Genomic DNA, 26,971 nt, shown 5'->3' with positions numbered 1-26,971 from the left:
CTTGGATATGTAGGGGCTGTGTGATCATCCTATATATGTAGTGATATGGAAAAATCTCTGAGATATATGGTTAAGGGGGAAAAAGGGCATAAAAAGTTTTGTTTATTTTTTATAAAGGAAAAGGGAGAAGAACTGGGAGATTCCACATGTATCCTTCCATATTAGAAGGATATCTAATCATCTTACCTCCACATAACTGGAAAGACTTTAAAAGTCTGACAGTACCAAGTGTTGGCAAAGATGTAGTTTGGCAGGAATGCTCATATACCACTGACAGTACATCACCCAATGGTGTAACCTTTTTGGAAAACAATTTGGCATTTTCCAGTAAATATTCACATATCTTTCAACCCAGCAATTTAATTCCTGTATGCCCCTAGATCAGAGCTCTCTAACAGAATTTTCTACAATGATGGAAACAATCTATGTCTGTGGTGTCCCTACAGTAGTGGCCACATATGATCTATCGAGTGTTTAAAATGTCAGTGAGGAATGGAATTCTTAATTTTATTTAATTTAAAATGAAATTTAAATAGCCACATGTGGATAGTAACCACTGTACTAGTACAGTCCTAGAACTCACACATGTGCATGAGAAACATATAGAATGTTTATCTTAGCTTTGTTCATAGTAATGAACAATTGGAAACTAGTAATAGAAAAATGGATTTTTAAACTGTGTGGTATTTATGTAACATAATATCAATAGTGAAAATGAATGCATTAGAGCTACATGTATTGCTAGGGACAAATCACAAAGCAATGTTAAAGGAAAAAGCAAGTTGCAGATATATGTGTAAGATAGCAAGCAAAACATATAATGTTTAAAAGCAGATAAAGTAATATATTTATTAGGGATATATGCATATTAGAAAAAGTATATCATTATCCCAGTACTCCCTAATACACTCCCAAGGACAGTGATTACTGGTCCCACTGCTGAGACAACTAGGCCTATTATTCCAGGAGCTCAGCACCAGATCTTCAGTAACATGCCCTGGGGAAGCCAGGCATTAAAAACAGAAGGATAGCAGACATAGGAGAAAACAGTGATGGCATAAATCCCACGTCATTTCCCAAGCTTGGTTTCAAGGCAAGACATTCTCAATGACTAGATGTTTTCTCCCATCTCCTCTGAGCCATGGACCCTGCTGGTATTCCATTAACTAACCCAGAGGCCACCTATAGACCACACTCCTAAATTCTTTGGAAATTATCTATGTTTATTCCTATATGATGTAACAATTTTTTTAATCTTTAAAACTTTGATATCATAATATAGTAAAGAAAAAGAATTTTTCATTTAAACTTACAACTTCTCTGGGAGGAGCCACTGAAGAAGCATGTCCAGGAACACTCACTGGCTGTCTAGAAACTTTTGCTTGATTTTTGCCATCTGACCTGAAAGATACAATTACTTTTGAGCTAAATTAAGATTAAAACATTTCTACATGATATATTACATAGACCTTGCATTTTCCCAAGTACAGAACAATGTTATTGGTAGTGGTGGTGATGATGATCATGAAGACAACTAAAATTTTTACAGCATTTTTATTAGCTTTCACCCAGTTTTAATCCTTAGAGTACTATAAAGTTTTATTAACCTCATTTTACAATTAAATAAACTGAAATTCTAAGAAATTATGTAGTTTGGTCAATTGGGCCAGTGTTCTCCAACTTCTCTCCTCAAGTCTTCCTGAAATCAGAGAGGAGTAAAAGCATATTCCTAGGTTTGAAGTAGTCACTCTGAATATTAGGAAGTCCAAGAGGAGCAAACAAGCTGGCTGGAAAGATGTCAGCTAAGATTTAGACATGCCGAAATGATAGTAAGTCAGCTAGGTAGAAGTGTATAGGAGATAGCTATTGCTATGGAACTAAAATTTCAGAGATGCAGACTGGGGAATTATCTATAGGGATTGGTCAGTCTGAAGTTAAGAAAAAGGGTAGAAACATAAATCTGGGGAAGTCCCTGGCAGTCCAGTGGTTAGGACTTGGCGCTTCTACTGCTGTGGCCTGGGTTCAACCCCTATTCAGGGAACTAAGATCCCGCCAAGCCAAGTGCTTGGCCAAGGGCAGTGTGGCCAAAGTAAAGGGTGGGCGAGGGTGCTACGCCTCAATAAATTATATTTTTTAAAAAAAGAAATATAAATCTGTTTTAGAATACATTAAGAAAAATAAAGCTAACATCAGTATACTCTAGGAAAACATTATACAGTAAGTGAGGTAAGTTAGAAATAGGGCAATGAAGTAAAGTGAGCAATCGAGGCAAGATTTGAACATTTTGGATCATTATCATAAGAAAGATGAGTTATTAAGTAATTACATTGTGCTATGGGTTTTGTTTGTTAGTATTTCCTCATTTAATCCTCACATCAACCCGAAGAGATAGGCAATATCATTATTCCCATTTTAAAGGAAGTAAACCAATGCTCAGAAACTTTTTTTATTATTCCAGTTCATAATTCTAGCAAATGACAAACTGGAACTTGAACTTAGATCTGACTACAAGGCCCATGCTAATATATGCCACATTCCAATGCCAACATGTTAGAAGTGATCGCTGAGAGACAGTTGTATAAGAGTCCAACACACAGACTAGAAATATCAGCTGTCTGAAATATGACAGCCCTTTCGTCCATCAAAGCTTATTTCTTAAAAGCTGATGATTCACAAAATCTGTTTTCAAAACAGACTTGAAGAACACTTTTCCTATGAGAACTGATACTTGAAATAGACATGGATGAAAATTTTTTAACGAAGCCCAAATCAGAAGTTGTAGTCCAATTACTCCACTATCAGAAATCAAAGTCAAGTAAAATGAATCCTAGCAGCCATTTTCAGTAGCATACAGGCTGGTCCCCATAATCCTTTCCCCTCACCATTATAATAGGTGGCTGAGTCACCACTGCCCTTTAACTCCTGCTAATCATGTCAAAAGAATGGAGAGATAACTTAGAACCCTATTTTTAAACCAGCTTCTATGATATGACTATCATCATTAATAATTATTATACTTAAAAATTTTTAATATGAATTTAAAAGAAATATAATCTAAGTACTCATATGTTTGTGATCTCTTCCTTCTGCAGTAGCTTTTCTGTAGTTGGTCTCTCTTAATGAAGACAAAAGCAGCCAATGCAGTAAGAGGAACAATGACGAAGAAGAACACCAGAAGTCCGTCCCTCAAGGCGGTATTCTTTTCTACAGAGAAGGATTTTACATTAATGATCATTAAATTAGAAGTTAACTCATATTAACTAGAACATACTAGGTGATGATACGTTTTACATTAATTTTCACATTGTTCAAAAGTCACACTGATATAAACTGAAATATGTTGAGAAGTCTTGTTCACTCCTCATGCTTACCCACTTCATTTTTGCCTTCCTGAAGATAACCACTTTTATTAATTTCTTATATAATCTTACAGTATTTCTTCATGTAAATATAAGCAAGAACAAAATATATTCTATTGTTAACCCTTTCTTACACAAAAGGTAGCATGGCATAAATGCTATTCCACACATTACTTTTATCACTTAGCTATACTACATATCTTCCCAAACTATACATACAGCACCACCTCATTTTCTATACAGCTATACAAAACTCCATTGCAAGGATGTCCCGTAGTTTATTCAGTCAGTAAGTACCCTACTAATACTTTTATTTTTCCAATCCTTGCTGTTACCAAAAAAAATGTTACAATGAATAACCTTGTACATATGTCATATCATTTTGGTGCAGGTATATCTGTAGAATAATTTCCCAAAAATAGAATTGCTGTATCAGAAGGTGAATGCATTCATCATTTTTAAGGCACTATCAACCTGTCTACCACAGTGATCGTTAACAAGTTAGCATGCCATATATTCAGACTATAATTCAAAAAGGTACATGCACCCCTATATTCTTAACAGCACTATTCACAATACCCAAGACATGGAAACAACCTAAATGTCCATCGACAGATGAATGGATAAAGAAGATGTGGTACATATATATATATAATGGAATACTACTCAGCAATAAAAAAGAATGAAATAATGCCATTTACAGCCACATGGATGGACCTAGAGATTACCCTACCAAGTAAAGTAAGTCAGATAGAGAAAGACAAATACCATATGGTATCACTTACATGCAGAATCTAAAATATGACACAAATGAACTTACCTACGAAACAGAAACAGACTCACAGACATAGAGAACAGACTTGTAGTTGCCAAGAGGAATGGGGGGAGGGAGTTTGGGATTAGCAGATGCAAACTATTATATATAGAATGGATAAACAACAAGGTCCTACTACTATATAGCACAGGGAACTATATTCAATATCCTGTGATCAACCATAATGGAAAAGAACATGGAAAAGAATGTATATACATGTATCACTGAATCACTTTGCTGTACAGCAGAAATTAACACAACATTGTAAATCAACTATACTTCAATAAAATAAATTTCTTTTAAAAGTTAGAAGGCCAGCCAGCAATATACAAGAATTCCTCACAGCCTCACCTATAGAGTCAAACTTCTGCATGTTTGCCAACCTGGAAGGTGAAAAACTATATCTTTTATGATTTTAATTTGCATTTCTCTTTTTATACTATGATTTGAGCAACTTTTCATGTTTAAGGAAACATTGTACTTCTTTTTCTTCTCAGTCCTTTGACTGTTTTTCTGTTGGTCTATTGTTTTTTTTCTTCTCAGTTTCTAAAAGCCTTTATATGTTAGGGAGAATAGTTTTATCTGTATGTGAGTTGGAAATATTTTCCCCATTTTGTCATTTGTCTTATGGTACAATGCTTTTCTCCATGCATAAGTTTATTGTTCTGAGGTAGCTGAATTCATCAATCTTATTTTTTATGGCTTATGGATTTAAAGTCTTATTATAATTTTAAAAATTCATTAATTAACATTAATTTTGTCTGTTTCATGTTCTTTAGTGAAAGAATATAGTAAATATGAACACGAGTGGTAAACTGTGAAATTATCCTCATAGTTTTAAATTTGTAAAAGTACCAAAACTTTCTGTTCCAAAAGTTATATGAAACACTCAACCCAATTAAAAATAAAAATATGAAAAATTAAAGTAAGCTTGATGTATCAGTTTATACTCACTAATAAGTAGACAAAATTTAAATTAAAGCATCTAACACTGGCCAGGTTATGTTAAAATTGGTACCTTCATACTGTCAGTGGCATTACACAAGTTCATTTGGAATTTTTATCAAGAATCATAAAAAAAAACACCTGTAGCCTTCCCTGCATAAAAAATCATATCTAGGGCTTCCCTGGTGGCACAGTGGTGGTTAAGAATCTGCCTGCCAATGCAGGGGACACAGGTTTGAGCCCTGGTTCGGGAAGATCCCACATACCACAGAGCAACTAAGCACGTGTGCCACAACTACCAAGCCTGCGCTCTAGAGCCCATGAGCCACAACTACTGAGCCCATGTGCCACAACTACTGAAACCCATGTGCCTTGAGCCTGTGCTCCACAATAAGAGAAGCCACCGCAGTGAGAAGCCTGCGCACCGCAACAAAGAGTAGCCCCAACTCACCACAACTAGAGAAAGCCCGCAGGCAGCAATGAAGACCCAATGTAGCCAAAAATTTTAAGAAATTAAAAAATAAAATAAAATAAATTAATTAAAAATAAAGAATCATAAAAAGGATTATACCTTTCAATCTAATAATACCATAACTGGCAATTTATACTTCAATTGGGAAAAATGCATGAGTATTAAGATATACACTACAATGTTATCAATGTGTATCGAAAACTTAGAAACAACCTAATGTCAAATAATTAAACAACAGCTAAGTCAAGTTATGGCACATCCATCAATGGAATGATAAACAGCCATTAACATCCATAGTTCTGACTTCCGCTTCTAGACAAGATGGAATAATAGGGACCAGATTTATCCTGTCAGCTATAACAACCAGAAAACCAGGCAAAATACATGACGCAATGGTTTTCATGGCATTGGATATAAGGCAATAAAGAACAATGATCCCTGAGAGACAGAAAGCAAATAAGGTGAGCTTCACAACAATCCCAGTTTGCTGCCTAGAGAAAGTTAACAGACTGTGATGAGGGGTGTGGGAATCCAAGCAAAACCAAGTGGTCTCCTCGAGTAGAGGAATGCACGCTAGTTGTCTGAGGAAGAAGCCAAGACAACTAGAGTTCACGGGCAAAGTACCAGAAGGGAGGCAGCTGCACAGATAGAACTTGAAAGATCTGCAAAGGGTTCCCCTCAAATACTCAGTTGAATACTGATCAGTGTATGCATGTAAGGAAACCACCTGAAGCCATAGAAAGAATCACCTGAAAGGATTAGTGGGAATAAACCCAAGAACTCACACAGGACTGGAAAGAATACCTGTTCCTGCCATTTCCAGTGGAAAACTCCATAGTTAATGGCATTGAGTAGAATAAACAGAAGGGGTTTGCCTCAGTAATGGGGCAAAATCAGCCCTAGGCTAAATGCTGCTCAGGTCCCCCCAATAGAGCTTAAAAAAAAGATTCAAAAGAACCATACTACATACATGTAGCTTAAGCCCACTTAAGCTTAAGCCCAAAGTTCAGCAATAGAAATTCAAAAACACCTAATATACAACAGGCAAATTTCACAATTTCTGGCGTTCAGTAAAAACGTTAGAAGGCATGCAAAGAAGCAGAAAAATATGACCCAAAATGAGGAGAAAGTCAATCAATCAAAACTAAGAAATGATAGAATTAGTAGACAAGGACATTAGAAATTATTATAGATGTATTCTACATGTTCAAGAAGATAAGTAAAGATTGAACATGCTGTGTAGAGACATGAGGAAGGAAAGAAGGAAGGAAGGGAGGGAGGGAGGAACAGAGAAAGAGAGAGTAGAAGGGAGGGAGAGAGAGAGGGAGGGAGGTAAGGAGGGATGGAGGGAGGGAGGAAGGAAGGAAGGAAAGCAGGCAAAGAAAAAGAGAGAGGGAAAGAAAGAAAGAGAGAGAGAGAAAGAAAGAAAACGAAAGGAAAAGGGAGGGAGAAATAGAACTTACAGAGATAAAAACTTCAATGTCTAAGATAAAGAATAAACTGGATGGAATTAATGGCAGATCAGACATCACAGAAGAGTGAACTTGAAGAATAACAATAGAAACTATTCAAAGTTAAACACAAAGAATAGAGAATTTTTAAAAATCAAGGCAAATCACTGAGATGTGAAAGAACTCCAAGTAGTCAAATATACATGTAATTGGAGTCCCTGAGGGAGAGGAAAAAGAAGGAAAATGGAAGAAAAAATATTTGAGGAAATAATGACCAAAATGTTTCCAAATTTGAAGAAAACTACAAAAGCACAAATCCAAAAAGTTTAAGAAATCCCAAGCACACCAAGGCACATTATAATCAAATACTAAAAATGAGAGATAAAGAGATAATCTTATAAGCAACCAGAGGGTAAAAAAGAGACACACTATAAACAGAAAACGAAAAAAAAAAAAGATGATGGCAGATTTCTCAGGAAAAACAGTGCAAGTCAGAAGACAACATAGGAACATCTGTGAAGAAGTAAAAGGGGGGAAAAAACTGTCACCTTAGAATTCTTTACCCAGTCATCATTCCAGAAGGAAGGCAAAATAAAGACTTTTTCAGATATACAAAGCTAAAAGTATTTGTCACCAACAGAAATGTGAAAAGAAGACCTTCAAGCAGAAATTGAATGATGCCAGATGGAAATCTGACTTTACACAAAAAAATGAAGGCACCAGAAATGGTAACTATGTGGGTAAATATAAAGATCTTTTCTATTATTTAAATTTCTTTTAAAAATAATCAACTATTTAAAGCAAAAATAATCACAATGTATTATAGGTTTATAACATATGTAGTATGATGACAATAGCACAAAAGCTGAGAGGAGAGAAATGGAAGGATCCTGAAATGGCACAGTATCACATGAAGGGAGACTGTGATAGAAAAATATCAATATGGTAGATTTAAACCCAAACATATCAATAATCAAATTAAATATAATTGGCCAAAACAACTCAATTAAAAGGCAGAGATGGGCTTCCCTGGTGGCGCAGTGGTTGAGAGTCCACCTGCCAATGCAGCGGACATGGGTTCATGCCCAGGTCCGGGAAGACCCCACATGCCACGGAGCAGCTGGGTCTGTGAGCCATGGCCGCTGGGCCTGCGCGTCCGGAGCCTGTGCTCCGCAATGGGAGAGGCCACAACAGTGAGAGACCTGTGTACCACAAAAAAAAAAAAAAAAAAAAAAGGCAGAGATGGGCAGAGTGGATTAGACCCAGCTATAGGCCACCTACAGGAAACCAACTTTAAATATAAAGACACAAATAGATTAACAGATGTGGAAGTGAGGGCAAGGGACAAGGATGCCCCACTTTTGACATGGGCCACTGAGAGACCACACTAACTTCCCTCCACATTACTTGCCATTGTATGCAGGTCCACTATCCACACTTCCTCCGTACCCTGTAGCCTCACAATAGGGGGGAGCCCAGCCGCTGTCACAGTGACAATTCTTATTGCTGTTACATACCTTCAAAACAAAACACCACTTTTGTTAATTGTGAATGTTGCTCTACATGATGAATTCAAGAATAGAAACCAAGAGAAAAGACTAAATTCATGCAAATCCATAGACACTTTTTAAGAATGAACAATTTATCAGGTATCTAAATTCCCCAATATCTAAAAATCTAAGAAGTCTTACAGAGAATCCTCGCTAAGAATTCTCATTATTCAGCATCACTTTCATGAATAAACCAAAAGAGGCTATTACCTACCCCATGTCCGTGACACTTTTTCTGAATATCACAGTCATAATTCAGAACAGACGCATTTACACACTGGAAATTTCTACAGATCTGAAAAAAAAAGAAGTAATGAGTAAAGAAAACTTGAACACATTAATAAACTAGCCAGAAAAAAACAGACCTGGGTGTAGATTATTTCATAGGTGAATTCTTTCACACTTTTCAGGAATAGTTAATTCCCATATCACATATTTGAAAATTTAGAAAAATAAGTGAAATTAACTAATTTAGATAGAACTAATGATCAAAGATGACACAAAGGCCAAAAACAAAGATAAAACTATAATCTTTCCTTCCATACATATATAGATGTGAAAATTCAAAGTAAAACATGCACAAATGGATTTTTTTCAAGTCAGAGATGATCCCACTACTACAGAAAAGGATCAATGATAGGAAATCTATTACTATAATACCTTACATAAATTGTCATTATTAAAATAAATATCACAAAAGTATTTGAGGGCTTCCCTGGTGGCGCAGTGGTTGAGAGTCTGCCTGCTGATGCAGGGGACACGGGTTCGTGCCCCAGTCTGGGAGGATCCCACATGCCGCGGAGCGGCTGGGCCCGTGAGCCATGGCCGCTGAGCTTGCGCATCCGGAGCCTGTGCTCCGCAACGGGAGAGGCCACAGCAGTGAGAGGCCCGTGTACCGCAAAAAAAAAAAAAAAAACATTTGATAAAATTTGACACTCATGTTAATTTTTAAAATTCTTTCCAAAATAAGAATAAAAGGACACTTTGTGACAAGACAAAACCTGTCTTCCAATATCACGACTAATTATGAAACTAATTCATGCAAATATACAGACATTCTTTTTAAGAGACAAAATTGAAATGATTCCATGATATTTTAATTTTTTATGGCAAAACAAATGACAAACTGGAAAAAAATATTTACAACAGACATAACTATCAGTTAATATTCTTTATATATGAGGAGCCTGTAAAAACAATAACAAAGATAACCCAACAGAAAAACAGAAAGATATGAATATGGACTAAGCAGAATAAATGAATAGGAATATGGCCTGTAAGATTTCTGCTGAGAAATCCACTGATAGCCTTGTGCAGTTTCCTTTGTAAGCTGCAAGTTTCCGTTTTCTTGCTGCATTTTCTTTAATTCTTTTTCTTTAATTTTTGACAGATTTATTATAATGTGTCTTGAAGAAGATCTCTCAGTTGAACTTGTTTGATGACCCATTTGCTTCGCGAACTTGGATATCCAATTCTCTCCTCAGCTTTGGGAAGTTCTCAGCCATCATTCTGTTAAATGAGCTTTCTGCCCCTTTCTCCCTAGTTTACTCTGGAACTCAATAATTCACAAATTGCTTCTTTTGATGTTATGCCATAGATCACATCAGCTTCCTTCACGCTTTTTCATTCTTCTGTTATTCTTTTCCTCTGAATGGATCATTTCAAAGTTCCTATCTTCCAGCTCACAGATTCTTTCTTCTGCTTCATGCATTCTAAGGTTGATGCTCTCTATTATATTTTTTTTCATTTCATCCATTATATTCTTCAGCTCCAGAATTTGTTTGGTTCTTTTTTTATGATTTCTATCTCTTTGTTAAACTTGTCATTTTGTTCATGCATTGCTTTCCTGATCTCATTAAATTGTCTTTTCTATGATCATTGAGCAACCTTCAAACAGCTATTTGAATCCTTTATTGGTACATTACAGATCATCATGTCTTTGGGATCAGTTACTGGAAGATTACTGTGATCCTTTGGTGTTGTCATCTTTGCTTGACTTTTCATGTTCCTGGAAGTTCTGCATTACTCTCTTCACATCTGAAGTAGCAGTCAACTCCTCCAGTCTTTACTAACTACCTTTATGAGAGAAATACCTTCTTTCAGTCCCGCTAGGGATTCTGAGGCTTTCTCAGATTCTCTAGGACATGCCCGCTCCATACTTCTTGCTCCCTCTTAGGGAAGAATTCTTAAGCCTATTCTCTTCTCTCAATCCTGCAACATACCAAGCCAAGTGCTGACAACCCTTTCCAAAGCTGGAGCTCAAATCTGCGTTCCCTCTCTGGCCAGCAGATTCTAGCTGGCTCTCTGCACATGCTCACTAGCTGTCTGCAAAAGCTCACTCTTGCACCACTGTTGGGAGGGCATGTAGAGTGCTGGCCACAGGGTGAAGGGTGTCTGGGTAAGGCATGCAGCAAGCTGGAGGTGCCTGTTGGCCACTTGGGGGGATCTGCAGGCAAAGCATCCCCAGACGCTCATGGGTTGCCTTCTTGATGGAGTCCACCTCACAGTAGGATCTGCATTCCTTTAATATCCTCTGAGAGTCTTAAGTGCCGCTCTCCCAGCCTCTTCTCACCTCCCAGTCACTTAAAAGCCTGGGAATGTTATTATCATGGAAGTTCCTCCACAAGGAAACAATAAAGAAGGGAATAAATGTCCCTTGCCAACAATTAGGACAAAACACTGTTGATTTCAAAGCGAGTTACTAAGAGTGTATTTTCCTTCTTATATAGCTTTTGTTTTTGCTACAGCTAATACTTGTCTTTCTTCTTATACAACTGGCCTTTGTCATATCAGTATTCAATCTCTTCACAAAAAAAAAAAAAAGAAAGAAAAAAAAAAGAAAGTTCTCATGTCCTTTCCTCTTTCAAGTTCCCTCTTTCTCTAGAAACCTCCCTGCAGGGTCCACTTGCTCCAATCTAAATTGATTACTCTACTGGCCTGGTACATAGCTGCAATTTTAGAATTTCTCTTTGACGTTCTTCTGTGTCCTAGACTATAATTCTCTTTTTGGTGCACTTCCTCATTTGTTAGAACATTGTGTTAGATGATTTCCTAAGACAGGATAAATAAAGATAAATTTTCTGAAAAGAAAATTTGAAACGATACATTGTCTAAAATGTTTTTATTGTGCTCTCTCACTTCATTGCTACTCTGGCTGTGTATAGAATTCTAGGTTGAGAATCTTTTGGAAACATGAATGTGTTGCTCCCTTGGTTTCCAGATTTCAATTCTCAATCTCATCCCTTTATATGTGACCTTTGTTTGTTTTGGGGGGGCCAGGGGTTTGTCTCTGGAAGCTATTCTTCACAAGTACTCTGACACAAGTTCGCTTCACTGTTTTCTTTCTCTAAATTAGAGATTTAAATTAGTTGGATTTTAAAATCTTTAGTTGATCCTTGCAGGCTTTTATCTTCTCTCTCATTTTTCTGTTTCAGTCTTTTTGTTCAGCTTCCTCACAGAATTGTCCAAGTTTATGTAACAATCCATCTATAGTCCAGTTATACATGCATGAAGGAGAACAGTATACTAGGGTTAGGACAGGGAGACAGACATCTCCTAGGAGGATGACCAAATAATATCAAAAATCTTATCTTCTCATCTCCAACCTGTTCCCAGGGGAACAGGCAACTGGCTGCTGATGCTTTGTTGACAAGATAGGAGAAGCAGACAGACAGAAGAGCTAGCCTCTCCACTGGTAGAATAAATTTAAGTCCATTTTCAATACCATGCCTCCCTCCACCAACCCCTCTCAGCTATAACCACTGTTTCCAAATCACCGATCTGTTTAGGGTTCTGCCAGACTAAGATACAGGCTCTTTGTTCACACCCTATCAGTCTGCACTGTAAGTTGTAGGTCCCACTACTCAGTCAAACTATCAATACTTTCTCTCCTCTTTCAGTTTCAAAACGTGTTGAAGTTTTTATCTACTGATGAAATCTCATATATACTTCACACTTTGGAATCTATTCCCTAATTTGTTCCTTTATATTTTGAGAGATATTGGCAAGGCGAACAGGATAAAGGAATATTACAATCCACCATCTTTTACAGATTTTTTTTCCAATTCACATTTTCACTCTGAACTTCATAACTTGTAATAACTGACTGTGATGATTACTTTTATGTGTCCACCTATATGAGACAGAGGGCGCCAGGAGCCATGGGTCCAGGAATGAAGGGGTGGAAGTGCAGTGGCACCACTTACTATTTCTCCTTGTGACCCACTAGCAAAATATTTGCTTACTGCTCCCAGGACCTTATGCTCTGTTGGCCTAGAAGTCTTAGCTCTAGAGGGAGTTATGCTTCCATCAGGAGACACAACAGTGATGCCACTGAACTGGAAGTTAAGACTTCCAGTTAGTTCATGCCTCTGAATAAACAAAGAAGGGAGTTACCGTAGGCTGGGGTGACTGATCCTGACTCCCAAGGGGAAATTGGACTGCTACTCCACAATGGTAGTAAGGAAGAGTATGTCTGGAATACAGGAGATCCCTTAGGGCATTTCTTAGTATTATCATACCCTGTGATAAAGACCAATAGAGAACTACAAGAACCCAATCCTGGCAGGACTACTAATAGCCCAGAGCCTTCAGGAATGAAGGTTTAGGGCATCCTGCCAAGTAAAGAACCATAATCAGCTGAGGTCGTTGCTGACGGCAAAGAGAATACAGAATTAGTAGGGAAGAAGGTCGTTAAAAATACCAGCTATAACTATATTACAGAAACAAAAACTGTAATTATCACGAGTATTTCCTCCTTATTTTGTTATGATATGCTTGTGTGTATATGTGTATCAAATATCTTTTTCTTCTCTCTCTTAGTCCCTTAGGTAACTCACAATGTATTGACTTTAAGTATTGTTAACTTTACATCACAGGATTTAAGTTACAGGATATTAAGAAAAGTAAACAATGGCCAAAGATTTTTATCTCCTCTTCGAAGTAGGATTTAGTGCATTTTCAGTTGTAAGCAGGATACAATGGTTGTACACAGTTCTACCATGTTAGGTAGAATTATGACCGTGCTATTGTCTTCAAGATTGTTTTGAAGATTTTTATTGTCTTGGAGATTATGTATGGTTTAAGGAGATGCATACGGACACCAAGCTGACAAGGTGTGGACCTGTGATGGTTAATTTCATGTATCAACTTGACTGGGCCACAGAGTGCCTAGATATTTGATCTAATATTATTCTAGACGTTTCTGTGGGATGTTTTTGGATGTGCTTAACACATAAGTTGATCAAATGAGTAAAGCAGATTGTCCGTATATTGGTCTCGTCCAATCAGTTAATGGCCTGAATAAAATGAAAAGGCTGACCCTCCTCCAAATAAGAGAGAATTTCTCCTACCTGCCTGCCCTCTAGGTGGGACATTGGTTTTGTCCTGCCTCTGGACTCAAACCGAATCATAACTCTTTCTGGGACTCAAACCCACTAGCCTTTGAACTGGAACTACACCATCAGCTCTTCTGGGTCTCCAACTTGCCCAATGAGATCTTGGGATTTCTTATCTTCCATAATTGTGTAAGCTAATTCCTCATAAAAAGCCTTATATATATAAACACACACACACACACACACACACACACCCTTTTGGTTCTGTTTCTCTGGAGAACCCTGACCAATATTTCTTCCTTATGCCCAAACCAAGAATAAACAACCCAAAACAACTGAAATGTACAAATGTTGAGGTAAACCAGACTTTAGCACACGGAGTGCAATGCACGACTCAACAGCAAAAGCTACATAGGCAATGAGGCAGGAATGAATATTATCCAACTTCAATTAACTAAAGTCCATTCTAGTGGCTGTCTGTTACAGCTCAGTGATTGTGTTCCCCTCAAAATTCATATGCTGAGGCCCTAATCCACATGTGATGGTATCTGAAGATGTGTAATTAAGGTTTGTTGAGGTCATGATGGTGAAGCCCTGGTCCAATGGGATTAGTGCCCTTATATGAAGAGACACTAGAAAGGAGATACTCATGTCTGTGCCTCATGAGATCCTGAACTGGTGCTACACTCAGCTCCAGCCCCTCAAGCCAGTCAGGAAGCAGCCCAGCATGTCCAAGGACCTGGCTGGGGACGTGCACATCCATGCCTCAAGAACTAGGCCTACAGCCTTCAGTTTTGGCTGTGGAATCTGAAACAGCTCTGGGATTTCATTCCAGCCAATCTCAGTCACAGTCCAGGGCTAGTCCTGCCCATCCAGGGACCCAATTAATGAACAGACAGCAGCCCTCTTAGGTACCTGATGAGAGCCCCACCCATCTATGCAACTGGTAATAGGCCTGCTGTTTAAAGACATAACTGTGGACCCTGAGGCAGACCCCTGTCCTGGGGCCACCTCCTGAAAAAGGTATTGGAGGAAGTTCAGTCCACCTAGGGACCAGTCAGCACCCATGCCCTACCAAGTCCATGATAAAAAGTTCACCAACTGCAGGCCCTGCTGCACATCCATAAACAGCTTTGTAACCAGCTCCAAACCAGGCAGACTGAGATCCCAGAGGTAATCCCATCAGCACACAGAACAGACAGGAGGTGTTTACCAGCTGAAACCAGTCTGTAAAGACTGGTGCTCCTTCAAATGCACAGGCACCAATGCAAGGCTACATGGAAGAATCAAGCAAATATGACAACACCAAAAGAAACTAATAAAGTTCCAATAAATGACCCCAAAGAATGAAGATCTATAGTCTGACTGATAAAGAACTCAAAATAATCATCATTAAGGAACTGAATGAAATGTGAGAGAACACAGGTAGCCAACCCAGCAAAATCAGGAAAACGATGAATGAACATAATGAGAAGTTTAATAAAGAAATAGGAACCATTAAAAGTAACCAAAAAGAAACCCTACAGAAGAATAGAATGACAGAAATGAAAAATTCAGCAGAGAGGTTCAACAACCAACTTAATCATCCAGGAGAAAGAATCAGTGAACTCAAAGACAGATCACTTGAAATTAGCCCGTTAGAGAAACAAAAAGAAAAAAAGAATAAGAAAGAGTGAAGAAAGCCAACGTGAATTACGGGACACCATCAAGGAAACAAACATTCGCATCATGGGAGTCCCAGAAAGAGAAGAAAGAAAGGAGCAGAAAGAAAGTTTAAAGAATTAATAGCAGGGACTTCCTGGTGGTGCAGGGATTAAGAATCCGCCTGCCAATTCAGGGGACGCAGGTTCGATCCCTGGTCTGGGAAGATCCCACATGCCGCGAAGCAACTAAGCCCGTGAGCCACAACTACTGAGCCCACTCACCACAACTATTGAAGCCCGCATGCCTAGAGCCCAAGCTCCACAGCAAGCCACCGCAATGAGAAGCCCGCACACTGCAATGAAGAGTAGCCCCCACTAGCCGCAACTAGAGAAAGCCTGCACACAGCAACAAAGACCCAATGCAGCCAAAAATTAAAAAAAAAAAAAAAAAGAATTAATAGCAGAAAAATTCTGAAACCTTGGGAGAATATGGACATTCAGGTACAGGAAGCTCACAGGACCCCAAGCAAGGTCAACCCAAAGAAGATTGCTCTGAGACACATTATAATCAATAATCAAAATGTTAAAAGTTAAAGACAAGGAGAGAATTTTAAAAGTAGCAAGAGAAAAATGACTCATCACATATTAGGGAAATCCACCAGCAGCCCAGTATGGCTATCAGTGGATTTTTCTACAGAAACCTTGCAAGCCGAGAGAGAGTGAGATGATATATTCAATGCACTGAGTGAAAAAAATTGCCAACCACGAGTACTAACCTGTCCTTCGGAAATGGAAAGTTAAAGACATTCCCAGACAAACAAAGCTAGGGGATTTCATCACCACTAGACATGCCTTACAAGAATTGATAAAGAGACTTCTTCAAGTTGAAATGAAAGGACACTAAGTAACAATATGAAAACATAAAAAACTATAAAACTCATTGGTAAAGGTAAATATATAGTCAAAATCAAAATATTCTAATACTGGAATGATGGTGTGTAAATCACTTTATCTCGAGTATAAAAGTTTTTAAAAAAAATCAAAAATAACTAACGGTATAATATTGTTTTGGATATGTCTCCTCAGGGAAGGAAAACAAATGGAACTACAGCAAACTAAAAAGCTTTTGCATAGCAAAGGAAACTATCAACAAAATGAAAAGGTCATCTACTGAATGGGAGAGATATTTGCAAATGATGTATCTGATAAGGGGTAAATTATCCAAAATACACACACACACACACACACACACACACACACACACAAAACTCATATAACTCAACATCCAAAAAACAAACCACATGATTTAAAAATGAGAAGAGAATCTGAATAGACATTTTTCCAAAGAAGACATTCAGATGACCAGCAGGCATCACATAAAAAGATGCTCAACATCACTAATCATCAGGGAAACGGGCAAGTCAAAACCACAATGAGAGATTACCTCACACCTGTCAGAATAGCTATTATCGAAAAGACAATAAATGACAAGTGTTGCCAAGGATGTGGAGAAAAAGGAACTCCTGTGCACTGTTGGTGAGAATATAAATTGGTGCAGCTGCTATGGAAAACAATATGGAGGTCCCTCAAAAAATTAAAAATAGAACTATTATATGACCCAGAAGTTTCACTTCTGGGTAGTTTTACAAATAAAACAAAAACACTAATTTAAAAAGATATATGCACCCCTATGTTCATATGCACACACACGCACACATACACATGCATACAATGAAATATTACTCAGCCATAATAAGAATGTTGCAACAACGCGGATGGACCCAGAGGGTATTATGCGAAGTGGAATAACTCAGACAGAGAATGACAAATACCATATGATTTTACTTATATGTGTAATCTAAAAACCAAAACAAATGAACAAATATAACCAAGCAGAAACAGAGTCATTGATAAAGAGAACAAATAGGTGGTTGCCAGAGGGGAAGAAGGTGGGGGAATGAGTGAAATACGTGAGGGAAATTAAGAGACACAAACTCCAAATGAGGCATGGGAATGAAATGTACAGCAAGGGGAATATAGTCAATAATAACATAATATCTTTGTATGGTGACAGTTGGTAACCAGAGCTATCATGCTGATAATTTTGTAACAATTGAAAATATTGCATCACCCTGTTGTGCGCTAGGAACTAACATAGTTTTGTAGGTCAACTATACTTCAAAACACAAACAGACAAATCTCATAGAAAAAGAGATCAGATTTGTGGTTACCAGAGGTGGGGTTCGGGGGACAGAGAACTGGATGAAGGGGGTCAAAAGGTACAAATTCTAGTTATAAGATAAGTAAGTACTAGGGATGAATGTACAACACGATTAATGTAATGAACACTGCTGTGTGTTACATATGAAAGTTGTTACAGGAGTAAACCCTAAGAGTTCTCACCACAAGAAGAAAGTATTTCCTTAATTTTGTATCTATATGAGATGATGGACGTTCACTAAACTTACTGATAATCATTTTATGATGTATGTAAGTCAAACCATTATGCTGTACACCCTAAACGTATACAGTGCTGTACATCAATTATATCTCAATAAAAATGGAAGAAAAAATGATGAAAAAAATAACTATAGGTACAATAATTTGTTAATGGATGCACAATATAAAAAGATGTAAAGTATGACATCAATAGCATAAAATACAAGGAAAGGAGAAGTAAAAGTGTAGAGCTGTGTATACAATTGAAGGTAAGTTGTTATCAGCTTAAAACAGACTGTTATAGCTATAAAATATTTTATGTAAGCCTCATGGTAACCACAAAGGGAAGAAACTTAAACACAAAAGATAAAGAGAAAGGAATTAAAACATGCACTACAAAAAAATAAATCACAAAAGAAGACAGAGAGGGGCAAAAGAGCTAAAAAACAGTCAACAAACACTTAACAAACTGACAGGCAGTAGGTCTTTACCTATCAATAATTAAATACTTTAAACATAAATGAACTAAATTCCCATATCAAAAGACACAAAGTGGTTGAATGGATTAAAAAATCAAGATCTAACAATATGTTGCCAACAAGAGACTCACTTTAGCTTTAAGGACATACATAGGTTGAAAGTAAAGAGATGGAAAATGATATCTATGCAAATGGTAACCAAAAGAGAGCAGAAGTAGCTACACTTATATCACATATAATAGACTTTCAGTCAAAATCAATCACAAGAGACAAAGAAGGTCATTGCATAGTGATAAAGGGGTCAATTCATCAAGAGGATATAACAATTATAAGTATATATACACCCTACATTGGAGCATCTAATATTTAATGCAAATAATAACAGAACTAAAGGGAGAAATAGACAACAATATAATAATAGTATAGGGGACTTCAGTTTTAATACTGGATGGATGATCCAGACAGAAATGTAATAAGGAAACAGACCTGAAGAACACTACAGAGCAAAATGGACCAAAAGACATAGACAGAACATTCCATGCAACAGCAGCAGAATACATATTTGGTATTCTGTATGTATACATTCCACAAGATAAATCATATGCTGGGCAACAGAGCAAGACTTAAGAAGATTGAAATCCCATCTGGTCTCTATCTTGACCACAGTGGTGTAACTAGAAATCAGTAACAGAAAGAAAACTGGAAAATTCACAAAAATATGGAAATTAAACAACACATTCCCGAACAACCAATCCTGCCATTTGCAACAACATGGATGGACCTTCAGGGCATTCAGACTAAGAGAAATAAGTCTGATAGAGAAAGAAAAATACCATATGATCTCACTTATATGTGGAATCTTTTAAAAAGCTGAACTCAGAAACAGAGAGTGGAAGGGTGGTTGCCAGGGGCCAGGGAAGGGGAGAAATGGGTAGTCACTGTCAAAGGGTACAAACTTCCAGTTATAAGATGAACAAGTCCTGAGGATCTAATATTCAGCATGGTGATTATAGCGAACAATACTGTATTATATACTTGAAAGTTGGTAATAAGAGAATAAATCTTAAATGTTCTCACCACAAAAAAAAGTTCTATTTATGTGAGGTGATAGATGTGTTAACTAACCTTATTGCAGTAATTATTTCACAATATATGTGTGTATCAAATCATCATATTGTGTACCTTAAACTTACACAATGTTATATATTGATTGTATCTCAATAAAGCTGGGCTTGGCGGGGGTAGGCGGAGAGGGGATCAACAAGGGGGAAGAAGAAATGAAAGATACAGGAAAAGAACCACAGGGACATTATCTCAGATTCTGGGTTCCAAAGCTCTTTATTTGATTCTGTGGTTTGAATCAGTAAATTTCCTGCTATGCTTTAATTCAGTCTTAGCCGAATTTTTGTGAGATTTAAGAGTACTGACTATAATCCACATAGTAAAATTTCATAAATTAAAAAAGCTTAAGTATACAGCTTCAGAAATATAAAAGTATATTCACCAGCATACAGAATCCAGGAATAAATCTACATTACCAGTATTTGCTCCCGGAACGTAAAGACAATTTAATGTTGAGGAATTTATCAATATAACCCAGCACATTAATAAGTCAAAGGAAAAGATGTAGTGATTACTGAAATAGCTGTTGAAAAAACTACTTATAAAATTTTTAATCTATTTGTTCTTTTATTCTTATTAATCACAACTAAAACAATTCTCCATTAAATGAAAAGTACTACCTACCCCAAGCCAATAGCCAAAATCATATATAACCTTGGAAGGCTAGATGCATTCCCAGTCAAGTTAGGGAGAAGACAAAGAAGTACACTATTATCATTATTATTTAAAATTATCCTGAAAGCTCTATCATTGCAATTACACAAGAAAATAAATCCAAATTGTAAGTATCAGAAAGGAAATCAACTTTCTATCATTTACAGATGATTGTTTACCTAGAAAATTTTAATACAATCAACAATAAAAATACGTGACACTAAGTATATGGCTGGTAACAAAATAAATATATACAAGTGAATATATTTTTCTGAATATCAATAATAGCCAGTAAAAATATAAACAAAACAGTTTCTCTTATCAATATACACCAATTAGAAAATGTAACATAACAAATTAGAAAACATAATAAGAGGCTATTCATAATAACAATAAAAATATAAAATACCTAGGAATAAAACTAACAAAAAATAAAAAGGACCTTTATAATTAAATCTTTAAAATGAGACCCCCCAAAAAATCGAGAGATATACCATGTTCTTCTATGGGAAGACTGAATAATGTAAAGATGTCACTTTTCCCCATTACAAATTTATAAATTTGATTTGATCCCAACCAAAATTCCAAAGCGCTTTTATTTAAAAAATTTTTTTTTTGCACCTTGACAAAATGATCTCAAGTTCATCTGGAATAATAAATGAATATTAATAGCCAAGAAAACTATGAAAAAAGAATGAGGGGGCATTTGTATGACCAGATAATAAAAATATATTATAAAACTGACAAAAACTAAAAGAAGGCAATACTGACACATGAGTATCAGACCAATCAGTGGACATTAAGAGAAAAAGCAGAAATCAAGCCCAAGTATATGTGAAAATTTAATAAGTAATTTAAATAAGATTTCAGATTAAAAGAGATATTATAATTGAGGTGATGGCAAATAACAAACCATTCTGAAAAAAAGTAACATTAGAAATCAGCATATAGTCATCATCTCTGAATGAATAAAATGAAAAAGGAAAAAAAGAAGAATGCTAACCTCATACTATACACTCCATATTCCCCTGGATTAAACAGTTAAGTACTTAAAAAAATTAAAAATCTACTAGAAAATAATGCTCTGATACTATACTAAGAAAGTCTTGTAAAACATGTAAGTAAAGTTGGAAACCATAAAGGAAAGGAATAATAGATTTGTTTACATAAAAATGTAAACATGGCAAAAAATACTAAAAACAAAAGAAAGAGGCAAGTAATAACTGGGCAAATATATTACACATATTACATCTTATATGACATAAGTTAAAGTTCTTTAAAATCAATAAGAAAAACACATCAATTTTTAAATGAACAAATAACATCGACAAGCAAATCACAAAAGAAGGAATAAATATATGGAGACAAAAAAATTCAACATCACTAATAATCGAGAAAGAGTAAAAAGAAAATTACCAAATGAAAGTTTAAAAACAATAGCACCTAATCCTGACTAGGATATAGAGTTAAAACATTTATTATTGAAAACTGCTTGGAAGATAAACTAATAAATACTTTTCTAAAGAGAAATTTGGCAAAACTATATCTAAAACCTTAAAAGTACACACCCCCTTATAGTAATTTAACCTCAGAAAATAATCAGGATTTTGTGAAATTTTTTAGAAAGCCATTTACCTCAGCATTGTTTATAGTAACTGCAGCAGTTGAGTTTATGGCGTGGCAAGGGCAGGCACAAGAATACCAGGGTCTTTTTGGTAAGAAGTGAGGGGCAACAGAATTGGAACTGAAAACTTGGTAGAAACTGAGGTAACTTGCAGGTCCCTCTGTCTTTTTCATGTGTCCCACATAATCAATTGATTGTGTTCGCTCTCCCCTCCTCTATTCTCCCATGAGTTGGTTTCTTCAACTTGTTCAACAATCCTGCTCCCTCTGTCTCTTGTACATAGCTGAAGCTCACCATAACCCTTCTAGCCCTCCTCCTACATCATGCTATCTCTCAAAGAATTCGTAGTTTCAGCGCTACTCTTAACTACCTTTCTTTACTTATATATTCCCCCCCAAAAAAGGAATTAGGCCTAGCTCCTCTCATCCGGGACCGCTGGTAGTAAGTCAGCAGCTAACTCTTGGCTAACACTGGATCCAAACAGCTGTGGCCAGGGTAGCAGGATGCATGGGCAGGACAAGCGCTATGACATTTCTAGTACAAAGACACGGATGCATGCACACATACATGCATACACACACACACACTCACACAAAATCCTGGAAATCCCAGTAATAGCAGCCTGGCTAATAAATTACAGCACATTGATGGGGAGGGGGGATATGCCCAGTATATTACAACATAGAAAACACAGGTTATAATATATGACCCCAATGAAGAAATCGGGATAATAGAATTATAGTTGTTTTTTTTTAATGGATGCAGAGGTTTCTTTAATGAAATTGTGGAAATTATCCAATGAGATGCAGATAATGAATACTCTAATCTAAGCAGATCCAGTGACCATGATGAAAACTGATCATTTCTGAAGTTAAAAAAAGCATTATATGAAACTAACACAGCATTGTAAATCAACTATACTGCAATAAAAATTTTTTTTAAAAGAGAAAGCATTATATGGCTATAAGTCATCAGGAGGTATAGCTGTTCTTATTTTTATTCTTGGTAGCTTTCTATTTTCCCAAATCTCTACAATAAACAGAGATTTCTTTTATACCCAGAAAAGAACCACTAGCTTTATATAATGATGTTTTTAATTTTTAAAATTTTACTTTGTTTTAGAAAACATTATGATTACCTTTCCAACGCCACATCTGGTGCCTTCATTCACCATGCCAGGATCGGGAACATCTGACCCAAGCTGGAAATCCACACCCCAACATTTGGTGCCTCTCCCAGGAGTCTGAATAATAGCAGGCACAATTCCAAATACAGGCATTTCTTGTACATTCTCACATTGAAGCTTTCCACACAAAGCATTCCTGGAAAGGTAAATAATGCAAACTACAATGCATCCAGTGTAGATACAAAAGAAAAATTATATATTTTTTGTATATAGGCAGGGAGTTTATTGCTGTTTAGCTAAAGGGAATCTCAACAGAAAAAGTGTGTGAGAGAAACAGAGATCAAAGTAGCTCTCTTTAAATATGGCAGAGAAGAGGTAAGTGGACGCAAAGATGCAAATTAGTAGGGTACCAGGGGGCGTGGATGCTGACACGTAATAATCTCTCTTCACTACCTGCTTAGGGCTCAAAAAAGTCTAACTAATAAAGTTGTTTTTAAATGTGATATAATTTTATAAATGCTTTTACACAGAAAGTAATAGAACTATACCAAAATTCAATTGTGTCTTCTTACAGAGTTATAGTAAAGAGAAACCTAGATTTTGTAATGTTAAATAAGTATGACAGGACTCCACCTTTCTTCACTTGGCTCACTCTTACTTAAAGACTCAATTCATTAACTCATTAATTCACTAATTCAATTCACTAATTCAGTAACAACGCTATGAAGACTTCCCTGACTACAATTCCTATTACAAGGCTGTGTAAGTTAAATGCCCTTCCTATAGCCCTTCAGGATACAATAAGTATCCCAAACATCAACTCTTATGATGCTGTATTAAAATTTCCTATTAAATTGATTGTCTTTGTCTTTTTTTTTTTTTTTTTGGCTGCGTTGGGTCTTTGTTGTTGCACGCAGGCTTTCTCTAGGTGTGGCGAGCGGGGGCTACTCTTCGTTGCAGTGCAAGGGCTTCTCACTGCGGTGGCTTCTCTTGTTGCGGAGCACGGGCTCTAGGCGCATGGCTTCAGTAGTTGTGGCACGCGGGCTCAGTAGTTGTGGCGCACGGGCTTAGTTGCTCTGCGGCATGGGGGATCTTCCCAGACCAGGGCTCAAACCCGTGTCCCCTGCATTAGCAGGCGGATTCTTAACCACTGTGCCATGAGGGAAGTCCTAATTGATTGTCTTTTGATCCAAGCACCTACCCTATTCTTAAATCTCCCCTATGCTATCACTGCCAAGTCATTATAGGATATTGTTTTCCAATTCCTCTAATTCATCACCTCCTAAATATTCTCATACCAGCTATCATATCTTTTACTTCTTGAGTTAAAATCTTTCTCCCTACAACTTTTCCTCATTGGTCCCAGATCTTCGACATGAGACCACACAGATAATGTCTTTTCTTTCCTCCACATGGCAGCTTTTTAGGACAATTATCACATAGGTCCTAATTACTTACTTCACAGGACAATAGTCTACAATCATTTCTCATGCAACAAGGAAGCTCCCCTCTAAATATGTTCTAGTTTGTCTCACTCCCTCTTGAAGCACAGTGCTCGGAGTAAAATATGAAATTTCAGTTACAGCCTGACAAGCAAAGAACAAGATGAACTGTCATTTCCTTTATTCTAGATACTGTACTTCTATGAAGCCCAGGATGACAGTAGCTCTTATGGTAACTACATTACATTATTGATGTCCTTGAATTTATCCTCAGCTAACACCCCTATTTACTTTTTGCACATGCTGCTATTAAGCCTCCTCTTCCTTCCATCCTTCACTTAAGAGTTAGTTATTTTGTCCCATCTTTACATTTATTCTTATGTCACCATTTATTCACGAGGTAACCTGAGTAAAGTGCTTAAACTTTCTTAAGTTCAGTTTCTTCATCTGAAAAACAAGACCTAAATAATGATGCCTATCTCACATAATTAGTTGAAATTAGATATGAAAACCTCTAAAACAAAGCATAGAAGAAAGCAGATCTCAGTTAGCATCTACTGGAACCTACCAAAATTCATGCTGCTATGATATACTTAATGTCTCATGTATAGTCTTAGTGACATATTAAGAAGTAAAAGGAAAATACTCTTAACATATTAAAAGAAAACTGCCACAAATCATTAAAAGGATAGTCACTTCAACAGAAAAAAATTAGCAAAGATGCAAATAGGCAATTCACAAAATAAGAAATGCAAACAGCCTACAAAGCTAAGAGATGCTCATTGTTATAGTAATAAAAATTATATTGCAAGCACCAAAAGAATAACTGCTTCAGGCAGGATCATCAATGCACGCTTAAACCATGAGGTGAAACACTGGTGGGGAACTGGATATTTATACGGTACAAAATCATCACTCCACATATTACTTGATAGTTGCAGTGGGCAAGACCTAACTTTACAAAAGCAAGATTTGGTCATTGCCACTTAGTAACACTAATAATAAGACAATCCAGAATTATGTGCCTCCTTGACATCATCTACCACTTACAAAGTAGTCAAATACTTACGAAGTATTCAAAGTGTTTAACCTGAATCTAATTAAGACTTTAGATTTAACTTCTGATGTATAGAAAATTCAGGGAATAAAGACACAAGTTAAGCAACGTTGAGAAGGAACTACCAAACAAATCCAGAACGTGGGCCACCCTAAATGACCACTGGCCCAGTCATTTCCTCAGGTCACTGTCATTGAAAAGAAAAAAATAAATAAACCGAAGAAGAATATTTTAGATTAAAAGTGACTTAAGTGGGGCTTCCCTGGTGGCACAGTGGTTAAGAATCTGCCTGCCGATGCAGGGAACACAGGTTCGAGCCCTGGTCCAGGAAGATCCCACATGCCGCGGAGCAACTAAGTTGGTGCACCACAACTACTGAGCCTGCGCTCTAGAGCCCACGAGCCACAACTACTGAAGCCCGCGTGCCTAGAGCCCGTGCTCTGCAACAAGAGAAGCCACCGCAACGAGAAGCCCGCGCACCACAACGAAGAGTAGCCCCGGCTCGCCGCAACTAGAGAAAGCCCGCTCGCAGCAACGAAGGCCCAACGCAGCCAAAAATAAAATTAATTATTATTTTTTTTTAAAGTGCCTTAAGTGACATGACAACTAAATGCAATGTGTGAACCTTGGTTGAGTCCTGATGTGGAAAAAAAAAAACAGCTATGAAAGACAATTTGAGGACATGGACAATTGGAGAAATGTGAATATTGACCAGGGATTACATTACATTAGGAAACTCTGAATTTTGTTAGGTATGATAACAGTATTGAGAACAGGCTTATATGTTGGAGATGAATACTCAAGAATTTAGGAGTGAAGCATCATAATGCTGATAATTTACTTAAAAATGGTTCAGCAAAATCTAGACAAGGTAAATATGATAAAATATTAACAGTGTTTTAATCTAGGATATATGGGTGTTCATCATACTATTCTTTCTACTCCTCTGTGTATTTAAAAATTTTCATTTAAAAAGTTTAACAAACTATTGAATGTTAAGAATGGCTCAAGGGGGCTTCCCTGGTGGCGCAGGGGTTGAGAGTCCGCCTGCTGATGCAGGGGACACGGGTTCGTGCCCCAGTCCAGGAGGATCCCACATGCCGCGGAGCGGCTGGGCCCGTGAGCCATGGCCGCTGAGCCTGCGTGTCCGGAGCCTGTGCTGTGCAATGGGAGAGGCCACAACAGTGAGAGGCCTGCGTATCGCAAAAAAAAAAAAAAAAAAAAAAAAGAATGGCTCAAGGATGTATTTGTACAATACAACATGGGGAATATAGCCAATATTCTGTAATAAATGTAAATGGAAAGGAACCCTTAAAAATTGTATAAAAATATAAAAAATGTAAATAAACAAATAGTTTAAAAGGATGACACCATCTTGTTCTGCAAGAGAGGACAGCTCTTTTGGTGAAATGGAACAAGACAATGTGCACAGCAGGGGGTGGGAGTCGGTGGGGAGTA

At 37.0% G+C, this 26,971-nt stretch overlaps 1 protein-coding gene across 2 annotated transcripts in view; it reads right to left on the bottom strand.

Moving 5' to 3' along the window:
• ADAM9 (ADAM metallopeptidase domain 9) overlaps positions 1–26,971 on the bottom strand; it is a 102,418-nt gene that overhangs the window by 9,312 nt on the left and 66,135 nt on the right. For both annotated transcript variants that reach the window (XM_022571267.2, XM_089903778.1), the window contains exons 16-20: positions 23,027–23,210; positions 8,806–8,886; positions 8,453–8,558; positions 3,063–3,204; positions 1,314–1,401 (exon numbers count right to left, since the gene is read on the bottom strand). In XM_022571267.2, the coding sequence (XP_022426975.1) occupies positions 1,314–1,401; positions 3,063–3,204; positions 8,453–8,558; positions 8,806–8,886; positions 23,027–23,210 (601 nt within the window). The remainder of the gene's footprint in view (positions 1–1,313; positions 1,402–3,062; positions 3,205–8,452; positions 8,559–8,805; positions 8,887–23,026; positions 23,211–26,971) is intronic.

Source organism: Delphinapterus leucas, chromosome 21, assembly GCF_059928025.1.
Source record: "Delphinapterus leucas isolate spDelLeu-1000000601 "Yukka" chromosome 21, BTC_Dleu_Yukka2, whole genome shotgun sequence".
Classification (NCBI taxonomy): Eukaryota; Metazoa; Chordata; class Mammalia; order Artiodactyla; family Monodontidae; genus Delphinapterus; species Delphinapterus leucas.
The sequence above is the reverse complement of the archived record's forward strand: the minus strand, read 5'-3'. Positions and strand labels throughout refer to the sequence as shown.